This window comes from Xenopus laevis, chromosome 2S (genome assembly GCF_017654675.1).
Source record: "Xenopus laevis strain J_2021 chromosome 2S, Xenopus_laevis_v10.1, whole genome shotgun sequence".
In the NCBI taxonomy this organism is placed as follows: Eukaryota; Metazoa; Chordata; class Amphibia; order Anura; family Pipidae; genus Xenopus; species Xenopus laevis.
The window spans coordinates 73,358,547-73,372,524 of record NC_054374.1 but is presented as its reverse complement, the minus strand read 5'-3'; the positions used below and the strand labels follow the sequence as shown (position 1 = coordinate 73,372,524).

Below are 13,978 nucleotides of genomic sequence, written 5' to 3'. Positions count from 1 at the left end.
TTGTGAGGGTCAAACTATTTGCAAAGGCAAAATAGTTTTTTGCAAATTTTTTAACTTTTCTTTGCATTGCGAATAAATGGTGAACGATTTTTGCTTTAGCGAAAAATATTACATTCCCCCATATGTGTTTTGTTATCTGGAGTTGGATACATAAGAGCTAAGTTATTAGGCCATACAAAGTTCAATTAATAGTAATCAAGTAACATGTTAGCAAGTTAAATTGTAATAAATAATGGCAAAAACAATGGCAACTACAAAAAAAATAAAAAAACCAATATTCATTCTGCTTTTGGTTTCTCTGCTTCCCTTAGTTAAAATGGGAGCTCCGCCGTCAAATATTATTTTCATATATAACTGGGATAAACTAGGTCTAATTAAAACCATTTTAACATTTGCATTTCGCAATAAGCACATTAATACATATCAGTCATTGTCTGCATGATAGAAATTGCCTTCTTCTGCAGATAATCAGATAATCAGTGATTAAATTAGAATTATCAGATAGGTCCTGCACAGGCATAGGTACACCCCAAGGACTCCCTGAAAGCACATTTACTTTTTGGCAATAAACTATGGTTTATATTTTGCCAACATGTCATATTTACTTCCAGACAGTAATCTCCTGTTGTTTTTATCTGCATTTAAAACATTGGCATCAAGTATAATTTTTACCGTCAAGGCTGGTTAATTAACAGTTATTAAATTAATAAAGTGAACAAAAGAAAAAAGAAAGACCCATAATAATTCACCTTCCCACCTAATACACCTGAAAAATTGATTTAAAAAAGGAAGTAACGGTATATCTAACCTGAGTCGGGGGAGGACTGCAAACTCACCTAATTACATTGTCCGTTACCACAGTGATAACATAGCAGTGTATACACGATCGATAAACTCTCTAGCATGACTGGCTGATACCGCCGATACTATATAGCGGTACACGATACTATCATGCAAAATTAACTTTGACACCTATAATAGCAATACTGGTGATTGGGGACGTGGTTAGTGGTGGGAGGCAACGATATATCTAATCGAAGTGGGTGTAAGATTGTTAGCTATCTCGATTACAGCGCCTGTTATCGTAGTCTATATATAATGGTCAGTCATGATTAAGTCCAACAAACAGTAGACCTGGGAACAGTTATGTAGTGGTCTCCATGATTTTGTTCCACAAACGCCACTCCCTAAATGAGTTTTTTAATATATTTATCTGGACATACTGTATTTTGATTAATTTATAATAAAAGCTAAGTTTAACGTATTACAGAATTATAGACAATTTAGGTGCGAAGGTGCAATTATTATGGGTCTTTCTTTTTTTCACTTTATTAATTTAATACATATCAATTGACCCTGCACACCACTTTGTGCTTCTCTCCTTGATGGTAGGTGCTCCTATTAACACGTTTTTTTGCTGGTTAAATAACAGCCAGGGAGCAACGCTGCCTGTAGTTAATGAAGAAGAAATGCAGATAAATTCCCACATGCAATCACCTTCAAAATTACAACAGTACTGATACATTTAAAGCCCATTGCACATGGGACATATGCTCCCCTGGCATTTTTCAGCTATTGGAGTAGTACCCAAACATGATTATGCAGTCCTGCAGAGATAACCCCTGTGCCAAAGTCCTTGGAATATAACTTGGGAAAATATATATTATACACAACTGTTTATACTGCTGTGTATCATTCAGGGCGAGTTTTGGCTGAAAAATCAAGATGACATCCAACAGCCTGCTGAAAAACTAGCAGTGTTTTCAACAGGGGATAATTTGTTTCACTTACAATGTAATGTTCCCTAAACTAGGAAAAGCATTTTGAAAAATATGTATTTTTCCCCTTTGCCCGTCACACTATATAAATTCTGCACACAGAAAATTCAAGCTGTATTTTCATGCAGTTGAAGGAAAGATGATCACCTGTCCCGGAGCTAATCAGCCAAGTGAAGGAGTAAAGTAGTTGAAACCATGTCACACAAGTGAATGGCCACAGCACACAAAGCTTCGGTTTATAGGACGGCAATCCTGTGTGGCGCTTTTCCATGGTCTCCCCGTCTGAAATCTGGATTCTGTGATTGCAGAAGCAGAAAAATCATACTAAATATCCAGGGCTCACTAGGGTTAGCTCAGTTTGCATTGCAGACAAGTCCAACAATATTTACAAATAACTAAAACAGTTGAAAAATGTAATTAATGTACCGTATGTTGGACTGTTGCTTAGAATTGCACATTCATACATCCAATAGGAATTTATCTCCTAAATATTCAAATCCTTCAGAATACATTATTTAGAAAACGGCATAGCAAACACTTTTATAATTATTCAATATGGACTTCCTTGAGAGAGAAAATTACAAAAGCAAACATTGTATGTGCTAAAGGCCTATTATAATTAGCACTTCAGACAGACTGCTACATTATACATTCTAAAGTAAAGGACTTTTGAGTAAAGACGTAAGTAAATAAAATAACCTTATAAACCCCTTATAATGCAGATGCGTGCGTGTCTACGTGCATTTGAAGATATTAGGATAGTAAATTTTACGATTACATGTGCCTGACAGCATTAAAACTAGATCTTAGGTTTGATGTTACTGTAAATACCTTAACTAGGGTTAGGCTACACTGTAACATAGCTCTATTTCCCAATCATTTGAGTAAGTTTGCCAACACATTTGGCATGTGACTTTGATAACCCCATTCTAACTCACTTGTAGTATCAGAGATAGACTGAGCCTATTGAATTATTTGCAGTGTAAACAATGCAATTCCCAAAATCCCTTTAATTATATCTCCACTAAGGCAGGGACAGATGTGAAGGGTGAGCAATCTTTTTAATGTACGGTGTACAGACCAATGCTATACAAAGTATTAAAATAACAGCAGGTATAAAAACCTACATTTCTTGTTTGCCAAAGTAACTTTGATATTTGAAATATTTACTACATGACATTAAATTTGATGAAATGTCAGATAGATTCTGCAGGAAAAATGATGTAACATCTAAGCATGTTCACATACCCAGCAGTTTCTGGTCTGCAGAGCAAGGAGTGTCTGCATAGACAGGACTGGATTTCATTCAACTGTCAGTGGGTGCATATACGGGGCAGAGGAGTTTCTTCTCAGCGGACGTAAAAATTCAAAGTGTGCCATAGGCCTTATTATAAAAACCCTTTTCATATCGGAGAGGTTTATATTTTAAGTATTGGTAATATGAAATGTACTTGGGCTGATGAGGTTACATAAACACACACACGCTGATGAGGTCACACACACACACGCTCTCACGCTCTCTCTCTCTCTTTACCTACTGGGTGTAAAGTTTCATACCAGCAATAGTCATAACACACACTATAATCAGCATAAGACTAAGGGTTCTGCAAATTTGGTTCACCTATTCCCCGATCTCCACACCCCTTCTTCCCAGATCTCCATGCCACATGTGCCTCCTTCCTGCTCCTTCCTTGGACTATCCACCTCTAGCCCCTTCATTTTCCAGTTTCCATTAGTTTTCTGCTGGTAATTACTCAATTCAATAATATCCCCTTTTAAAGAACAGACATTTTTGAGATTTCTGGACCAACAATAGTGACTGTATATTACTGAAAGAAATGATTGTGATGCAATTTCTGCCATAAATGCTCTCCTTATGTCTGTGAGCCCAACAGTGTTGGTGCCCTCTGCACTCCTGCGTAGTTATGCCCCTGCTTATGAGAAACATAGCATCTCAAAGCATAACAATCGCATTGTCAATGAGTTCTTGTTGATATGTGAAATATCTGCTTTATTGCATGCACTGGGGAATAGACTTTAAAAAGTTAATTGCTTTTAAGTTTGTAATTATATATATATATATATATATATATATATACATATACATATATATATATATATATATATATATATATATATATATATATATATATATATATATATATATACACACACACACACATTTTCAATTCACAGGACTAGATGACACAAGAAGCTGTGAGAAAAAGCTTGGGTAATGAGATCTGCAAATCCATAACTTGTTTGTTACATTATTGTACAACCCCTTTTGTTACAAATTATTGTAAAGCACTGCACAGCTTTCTGTCATTATAGAAATACAAAAAAATAAATGATGATGATCAATAAGTACAATTTCTATAGCTGTGGAACAATGACTAGTATTCAACAACCACTTCAAGGTGGAGAACTGTAGCTGAACAGCAACAGGGAATTTAAGGGATGGAAATTCATGCTTTACCATTTGAAATCAATAAACGTGATATCAGTTAAAAGATATATATCATATATACCAAAAAAATGAGGAGTGTGTTCAGGCTTTGATCAAAGGTTGTGATCTTCCGCATAACTGAACTAAATAATTCCAAAGCATAAAAGCATAGCCAAAACTGAACATGAACCCTATAGATTTAAATTGTAGTCCATTTAATATAGGGGGCCAGTTCCTCCAGAAAGTTTTTGTCACATCCCTTAAAGAAACTAATAATGCAATAGTAAGGCAAAACTAATTGAAAAACATTCGAAATGTGCATAAATAACATTCAGCATACAGTGTGAAGGAAGAAATGCCTGGGGTCCTAACATATGAACACATTTTCATATGTCAATATACCAACTTAGAGAAGTTTCTTCCTTACATTCAAAAGGGGAGCTTGTTTGTTTTACATATGCTTGAGTCATGAGATGAATCCTTGTGATCTATACATGCTACAACTATGATCTTTCCCACGACCATTGCATTGGTCATACAAAAGATCTTTCGTCCACTCTACTAAAGGTAAGAGCTGAATCGTCAGAAATACAGGTAAAAACAAAAAGAATTCTTTAGCTCCATTTGATGATTCAGCATTAACGTTATGATGTTCGGAACCTTCAAAGGTGTCGGATCAAAATTTTCTTTCCTGCCCGATTGGCAAGACGACCGATAACCAAGGCTTTTTACAGCCAACGGTCGCCTTGTCTCCCCCCACACGCAGCGTTAATCATACGAAAGATCTTTCGTACGATAATATCGGTGCATTTATGGCCACCTTTAGAGACAGTTTTAATCAATTTTGCCTATGGGATTAATTTTTGCTAACCAGGTAGAAGCAGTTCTCTATTATTTTCCCAGTGACAAAGTGGATCTATGCAAATTAAAGAAATGCTATGTGCTGACATACATATTACCTATTCATAGATTTACAGTCATGTGAAAAAGTTTGGGAACCCCTCTCAGCCTGCATTATAATTTACTATAAAGATAACAGTGGTATGTCTTTCATTTCCCAGGAACATCTTAGTATTGGGGTCTTTTCTGAACAAAGATTTTTAGTGAAGCAGTATTCAGTTTGAATTTTACTAATTTGAAGGCATGTAACTGCTCAATACTGGAAACACCAAGTTGGTTGTATTAGCTCGTTAAGCCTTGAACGTCATAGGCAGGTGTGTCCAGTCATGAGAAAAGGTATTTGAGGTGGCCAATTGCAAGTTGTGCTTCTGTTTGATTCTCCTCTGAAGAGTGACAGCATGGGATCCTCAAAGCAACTTTCAAAAGTTCTGAAAACAGGATTGTGGCCGAGGATTGTGACAATGGTTAACCCAAAGATCACCTCCAAAAACCTGCAAGAAAATCTTGTTGCAGATGGTGTATCTGTACATTGTTCTACAATTCAGTGCAATTTGCACAAAGAACATGTATGACAGTGTGATGAGAAAGAAGCCCTTTCTGCACTCACGCCACAAACAATGAGCTTTTACAAACAAAAAGCGACTCTTAGACAAGCCACAGTCATTTTGGAACAAAGTGCTTTAGACTGATAAGACTAAAATTGAGTTATTTGATCATAACAAAAGGCACTTTTGCATGACAGAAGAAAAACACTGCATTCCAAGAAAAACACCTGCTACCTACTGGCAAATTTGGTGGAGGTTCCATCATGCTGTGGGGCTGTGTAACTAGTTCAGGGACTGGGGCACTTGTTAAAGTCGAGGGTCGGATGAATTCAACCCAATATCAACAACTTCTTCAGGATAACGTTCAGTCTCAAAGTTGAAGTTACACAGGGGTTATTCCAACACACTTTGAAATCTAAAAAAGCATTTATGCAGCGGGAGAAGTACAATATTCTAGAATGGCCGTCACAGTCCCCCGACTTAAATATAATTGAAATTCTATGGGATGATTTTAAGCAGGCTGTCCATGCTCAGCAGCCATCAAATTTAACTGAACTGGAGAGATTTTGTATGGACGAATGTTCAAAAATACTGCCATCCAGAATCCAGACACTCATCAAAGGCTATAGGAGGTGTCTAGAGGCTGTTACATTTGCAAAAGGAGGCTCAACTAAGTATTGATGTAATATCTCTGTTGGGGTGCCCACATTTATGCACCTGTCTAATTTTGTTATGATGCATATTGCATATTTTCTGTTAATCCAATAAACTTTATGTCACTTCTAAAATAATACTGTTTCCATAAGGCACGTCATATATTAAAAGGAAGTTGCTACTTTGAAAGCTAAGCCAATGATAAACAAAACTCCAAAGTTCAATTGTTTTCAGACTGTACACCAGAAATAGAAATTTTTCAATTACTTTCCATTCTTTTATTTTTTACAGTTTTTTCAAAATCTAAAGTTTGATGTTCCGGTCTCTGGTGTTTGAGTCAGCTCAGAAATTCAGTTGCAGTTCTAAACTGTTATAATTTTGTAACATTTAGTTGATACATTTCTCAGCAGCATCTCTGGTGTATTAGCAACTATTGTATCAATTGCAACAGCTGCCTGTAACAAAACCCAGAGATTCTGCTCAGCAGGGACAAAGATAAGAAATGTATCAACTAAATATTTAAATTTAGAACAGTTTACAGGGTTGGCGACCCCCCTCATGTTGCTTTAGAAGGTGAAAAATGACACTTTACGCTTCAATATTAGAAAAAGCGTCAAACATAGAAAATAGAAAGTAATTGGAAAAGGTCGTTATTTCTGGTGAAATCTGAAAACAACTAGGGGACACATTTACTTAGCTCGAGTGAAGGATTAGAAGGAAAAAAAACTTTGAATTTCGAAGTCTTTTTTTTGGCTACTTCGACCTTCGACTATGAATCGAACGATTCGAACTAGAAATCGTTTGACTATTCGATAGTCTAAGTACTGTCTCTTTAAAACAACTTAGACTACCTACTTCGCCACCTAAAACATACCGAGCACCAATGTTAGCCAATGGGGAAGGTCCCCATAAGCTTTCTAAGATTTTTTTGATTGAAGGAAAATCCTTCAATCGATGGATTAAAATCCTTCAAATCGTTCGATTTTTCCTTCGATCAAAGTATTTGCGGTAAATCCTTCGACTTCGATATTCGAAGTCGAAGGATTTTACTTCGAGGGTCGAATATCGAGGGTTAATTCCAATAGTAAATGTGCCCCTAGGTGTTTGAAGCTGAAGAAGCCTGTTCCCAAACTTTTATATGACTGTATCTCTATTAAATCACAGAGATTGGTAGCATTTGTGAATTGGCTCATCTATGTTCCTTGTTTCAGAGAAGACTTATCTGTACAGGTATGGGATATGTTATCCGGAAACCCGTTATCCAGAAAGCTCCAAATTACAGAAAAGCTGTCTCCCATAGATTCAATTTTATCCAAATAATCCACATTTTTAAAAATGGTTTCCTTTTTCTCTATAGTAATAATAAAACAGTACCTTGTACTTGGTCCATACTATGATATAATTAATCCCCGTTGGAAGCAAAACCAGCCTATTGGGTTTATTTAATGTTTACATGATTTTCTAGAAGACTTCAGGTATGAAGATCCAAATTATGGAAAGATCCATTATCCGGAAAACCATAGGTCTCGACCATTCTGGATAACAGGTCCCATACCTGTACCACATGTCATGTATGAGCTATTGAAAAAGCTCTTTATTATTATTATATAATTGTTTTATAATTATAAGCTTATTATTATAAGCTTGTTGTAAACAACATCCCAGAGACTTACTACAGTTTGACAGGGGAAAATGAACAGGAAGCACTAATAAAACAAAAAAAAAGTCCAGGAACTGACATACCACATGCATGCATTCTTTTAAGATCACTCCATAATAATGATAATTCCAAACATATTTCATATTTTCACTCCGGTATAGTGAATATTCAATTTATTTGTGCAACAGACTTTAAGAGAAAAAAAAAAGAGAGATATAGAATAGAAGAATGTGGCACATTCTCGGTGACACTAGACTTGCTTCCTTTTTCCTGAAATACCAGCTTTTCCCTGAAATACCAACTTAATTTCAATACTCTGCTTTTAAAAACGAGGTTTTATAACTGAGCATGCTGGGTTTTTTTCTTAAGGCTATGCCAAGGCCTTTTTGCCCTACGTCCAGTGTATTATTTACAAGTTGTGTAGTTCAGCCCATCAGCATCACAGCATGACCTCCTCAGAACATGACCTTTAATCATTATGCTGCAGTGCTGGATACTAGATTTTAACCCAGCGTGTTGCTGTGCTTATAATCTTCTATGTCTAGTGCATCATGTATTTAATTTTGTGCACACATACTTATGTATTTGATATAAAAACCACTATGTATTCAGATCTGCGACTGAGCTTTGTAAAACACGGAGAAGTGAAGCTACACTCTTCTTTTAATAGGAAGTCTCTTGGCCTAGACTCAATGGCTTACATTTATAGTAAGGTTCCATTTGTGCAACATGTGTTTTCTACACTTACTGAACTTGCATGGAGCTTCTTAAAGTGATACTGACACATTTTTGAATAGTTACCTATAGGTCATTTTTTCCCCCCAAACATTAAAAGTTACTTATAGGTCATGTGATCTTTTTCGCTGATAGTTCTGCTTTTGTAAGTAATTGTTACTTGAAGTTCCTAAACCTGACTGTTTTACCAACCTGACTGTCCCTTCTTAACCTGTCAGAATTTCTAATGCTAACGGACAACTGCTGCACAAATATGGCAGCTCCCTTATAGATGAACATGGGGGTAAGAAATGCAATGTAAAATAATCAGGTAAATACTTTTATGGCAAAATTATAAATAGCATTCACAGACAATGTTATGACAGATATTAATAAAGGTTATTTTCTGATGTCAGTATCTCTTAAAGCCATTAAATAATTTAATAACCCACCTTGAGGCAACTGCTCCACAGGAAGGCAAGAAGCAGTGAGACTGGAGCCCAACCTGAGTGACTATTAGGTAAATATTTAGTCTGCTTGCTTTCACTGAAATTAAAAATTGTGTCAAACTGAGCCTTGGCGCTTTCCCCTCTGTTATTTGCATTGGCCATTGAGCCACTGGCCTACCTCATGAGATCTCAGAACGACATAACAGGGTTTATTTTGGTTAATAAGGAGGATTGCATTCAGCTGTATGCGGATGATACCCTCATATCTGGGGGACAGAGGTGATTCGCTTGCCAATGCCCTGAAGATTCTAGCAGAATTTGGCACTGTATCTGGGCTAAATAAATCCAAATCTACTGCCCTTATGCTAGACCCGCTTACTGAGGAAGAAAAAAAGTCTACCTTTCCTCTTAAAGTAGTCTCGGAATTCACTTACCTAGGAGTTAAGATCACAGTCCTCCCCCAACAATACTTGCACCTTAACTTAGACCCGTTGTATGATTGGGTATCTACCCTGAAGGTAGAAAAGGTAGGAGGAGTCACTGCTCTCCAGTTCTGGGTTATTAATCTCTGAGCTAACAATAGTGCCTCAAGGAGGAAAAGTGACTGATATTGCTTCAACTTCAGGTCTTGTATTATGCCCAAGATACATGTTTAAGGTGTTCTGGCAATTGCCACCTGAAGCAGCCCATCTAAGGTATCTAGTACTTCTCTCCAGTATAAAGTAAGCTTAGTGCAGCTCCACAACATAAAAAACATTGTTTTTCTTTATTTTGACTTTTCATTGTAAACTGCTTGCTTTTATTTTCTCAATAAATTACCTGAATTTAAAAAAAACTGAGCCTTGGAATGAGTACATTTTACACTATCCACCTCAAGGGACTCAAAGGACTCAAACCTGCCAACACTTACTATGAGAAATGCAAGGTAGAAAGCCAACTAGTTATTTACACTATGGTAATATCTAAAATAAATAGTGAAATCTACAACCAAGTACGTTGGACTGGAAGGAATACAAGAAATAATCCCATTTGCTGGTAATAAAAACAACCTTTAAAATAGATCAGCAAGATTCCATGTGCCACACTACATTGTAAACTTAAAGAAGTTGTTCATCCGTAGGTAACAAACTTTTTCCATTTTTACTCTTCATAGTTTTTTTTTTAAATTATTTGCCGTTCTGTTCTTTTTTCAGCTTTCAAATTCAAAGTCACTGACCCTGGTATCCATTGACATTTGCCCTTTGAGGCTACATGTTTACTATTTTTATTACTTTTTATTACTTATATTTCTATTCAGGACTCTATGTAGTACATAGAGTAGCTTGGGCAGAATAATCATTTTAATAAGGTGGACCCGCCCTGTGGGCCTATCGGTAAGTTAGCCCAGGACTTAAGTTTTTGGGATACCCAATCATACAACGGGTCTAAGTTAAGGTGCAAGTATTGTTGGGGGAGGACTGTGATCTTAACTCCTAGGTAAGTGAATCCCAAGACTACTTTAAGAGGAAAGGTAGACTTTTTTTCTTCCTCAGTAAGCGGGTCTAGCATAAGGGCAGTAGATTTGGATTTATTTATTACCAGCCCAGATACAGCGCCAAATTCTGCTAGAATCTTCAGGGCATTGGCAAGCGAATCACCTCTGTCCCCCTATCCATCTTCAAGTTTCTCATTTAAACCACTACCTGATGACGAAGGTAAATAAGTCCCTGGAAACCAGATACCCTGTAGATCAGGGATCCCCAACCTTTTGAACACGTGAGCAACATTCAGAAGTAAAAGGAGTTGGAGAGCAACACAAGCATGAAAAATGTTCTTGGGGTGCCAAATAAGGGCTGTGATTGACCATTTGGTAGCCCCTATGAGGATTGGCAACCTACACTAAGGCTTTGTTTGGCAGTACACCTGGTTTTTATACATCCAAAACTTGTCTCCAAGCCTGGAATTCGAAAATAAAAATCTGTTTTGAGGCCACTGGGAGCAACATCCAAGGGGTTGGAGAGCAACATGTTGCTCACGAGCTACTGGTTGGGGATCACTGCTGTAGATGCTAAAATTCCAGACTGGACAGCTGCTGAACAAAATGTTAAATACTTTAGAAACAATAAAAAACAAAAAAATAAGGTCTAGTTGGAAATTGTCTCAGAATATCACTGTCTACTTCATTCTAAAGGTTTAAAAATAAACTAGCCCTTTAATATAACAAAAATAAAAAGAGTTTCCCTTTGATAAGCAACCCTTTACCTTATGGTTGTATAGTTGCATGCTTTTGTGCAAGACTAAATACTAAGAAATGATTCAAAGCAAATTGCAAATCACATTTTTTGGGCTAATATTTAGACCAGACTCTAAATGGTTGTAACTAATTTGTTTAAATAATTAGATTTTTTTTCATGAAACAATAGCTTAAAGATTAAGTATAATACAAAGTTGTAGTGCAAATATTGGTGTATACATTGTAAAGTAAACTACAGTCAGTCGTATAAGGAAATACCACTCACCTGAATCATGTCAGCTGGGGAAGAAAATAAATCTACTGAGTAATGCAGCGGTGGCTCAGAACAGGTTAGCTTGTGAACAGGTTTCCTGGCCGTTCTTGTGCCCTAGAAGTCCCAGGAGAGTATGTAGCTACTGTGGGAGGAGAGTGAAAGAGAGAGTTACCTCCCCCATAAACTAGCCAGGAGAAGCCTCTGGGGGAAACATGTGCACACTATTGTGAGATAAAGCACTCTGTGGCTGCAGCTTAGCATTTTATCTGAACCTGTCCTGCAAGATACACATTTCTCCTATCTTACTCCTCTAAAGGGCACTTATTTGTGTTTGTGCTGAGAGATGTACATGTTCCACACAGATCATTTAGCAAACCCTCCTTACTGTGTGTAATCCATAAAGAAGAGAACAGAGATCTATGATTTGCCTTTGCCCCACAATAATAAATCACCTCTGTGTGTGTCTGACATAAAGTACTATGGATCACTGTAACAAGCAAGCTATAAATCTCCCTGCAGCTGTCCCATGCAAGATACAAATGTTTTCTCAGTGTCAAATTTACATAAGTGTAAACACACAAAGCTCTGTGCCAATCCCAACAAGGCAGCTCTTCTCTCTGCCTGCTTAACACAAAGAATAAAAGCATGATGTGACTGTTTTACAGAAATCACTAAGAGAAATCAAGGGCACAATCCTTGTGTCCTGTGTTAATCAAATCAGGAATCATGGAGCCCCCATACTACTAAATAAAGCATGAATCAAACCTCTGCCATGGGGCTCTGACTGCAATACCCTCTGTAGCCCTGTAGTTAACAACATACATGATTGCTCAGATGAAAAATAATTAACAATTTTGCACCAGTGCATTAGGCTATAGACACACAGGCTGTTTTCAGCCTGCGTATTTGGGCTGATTTCAGCCTGCATGTGACCGCACACAGGCTGATCGGATTCAAATCAATGAAGCAGGGGCACTGAGCAGATCTGCTTCTCTCATCCTGCATAATTACTCAGGCTGAAAACAGCCTGTGTGTCCATATCCAGAACAGCTAATCAGCTATTAGCCTAAATCAGTATAGTGTTGTTAAGACTAGTAAAGAAAAATGTCCAATTAACTGTCACAGGTTATAGTACTAGTCAGTGGCGTAACTATAGAGGAAGCAGACCCCGCAGTTGCAGAGGGGGCCCGGACTGTGGGGTGTGCTTCCTCTATAGAGAATAAAAAAAAAACCTACTCCACAGCAGCTTTCTCGAGGATGGGGGACGCAAGTCGGCGGGAATGGGTAGACGCGGGTGATGGTGGGACATGGACAGGGCGAAGGCAGTATGGAAAGTGGGCAGGAGGATGGGGATTGGAGGGCGCCGGACCCCTTTGAAGATTTTTTTGCAGGGGGGGGCCCAATGCATTCTAGTTACACCACTGGTACTAGTGACTTTAAAGGGGTGGTTCACCTTCAGGTTAACGTTTAGTATGTTATAGAATTGCCAATTCTAAGAAACCTTTCCATTAGTCTTCATTATGTATTCTTTATAGTTTATTAATTATTTGCTTTCTTCATCTGACTCTTTACAGCTTTCAAAAGGGGGTCACTGGCCCCATCTAAAAAACAAATGCTCTGTACAGCTACACATTCATTGTTATTGCTATAGTCCTTCCACTATTCATAATTCAGTGTCTTATTCAAATGACTGCATGCATTATTTGGACCCTAGCAACCAGATTGCTGAAATGGCAAACTAGGAATGATGCCTATAAAAAAGGCAAATAACTCAAAAACCACAAGATAATAAAAAATTAAAACAAATTGCAAATAGTCTGAGAATATCACTCTCTACATCATACTAAACGTTCATTTAAAGGTGAACAACCCCTTTAAGGGGATATAAACCCAATAAATTGAATATGAAAATGGAATTTAAATTGCCTCAGAAGATCACTCTCTACATCATAATAAAAGTTAACTGAAAGGTGAACAACCCCTTTAAAATACATACCTATATGTTGATGTATGGAAATGGGTTACATTTGCAGGTCATTATGAAATTTCATACATCATCACCAATGATATTTGTACATGTATCCATTCACATGGGACACATGTCACATATTACAAGGTAATAATAACCGTGTATCACATCACCTAGTATTGCATCAGGTTAAAACCCCAAATGTTTACTGCCCATGCATTATGAATATAGCTAGAGAGAAACAGATAGTGGCTAGTGCTCAGGAATTGTTTGTGTTTGGACTCCATATAAACACTCCAGCAGCCAGTCACACGTTAGAATGTGTAGCACCTATAGAATGGGAGGCATGTGACATCATCTAAATAGATTGACTG

General features: G+C 37.2%; 1 protein-coding gene across 2 annotated transcripts in view; it reads right to left on the bottom strand.

Annotated features, from left to right (window-relative positions):
* The window catches only part of kiaa0319l.S (kiaa0319 like S homeolog), a 63,441-nt gene that overhangs the window by 49,042 nt on the left and 421 nt on the right, over positions 1-13,978 (bottom strand). Inside the window, exons 2-3 of one of the 2 annotated variants that reach the window (XM_018249504.2) lie at positions 11,648-11,777; positions 1,926-2,074 (exon numbers count right to left, since the gene is read on the bottom strand). In XM_018249504.2, the coding sequence (XP_018104993.1) occupies positions 1,926-2,049 (124 nt within the window). In that variant the 5' untranslated portion in view covers positions 2,050-2,074; positions 11,648-11,777. The remainder of the gene's footprint in view (positions 1-1,925; positions 2,075-11,647; positions 11,778-13,978) is intronic. The other variant, XM_018249505.2, reaches the window with a different exon arrangement.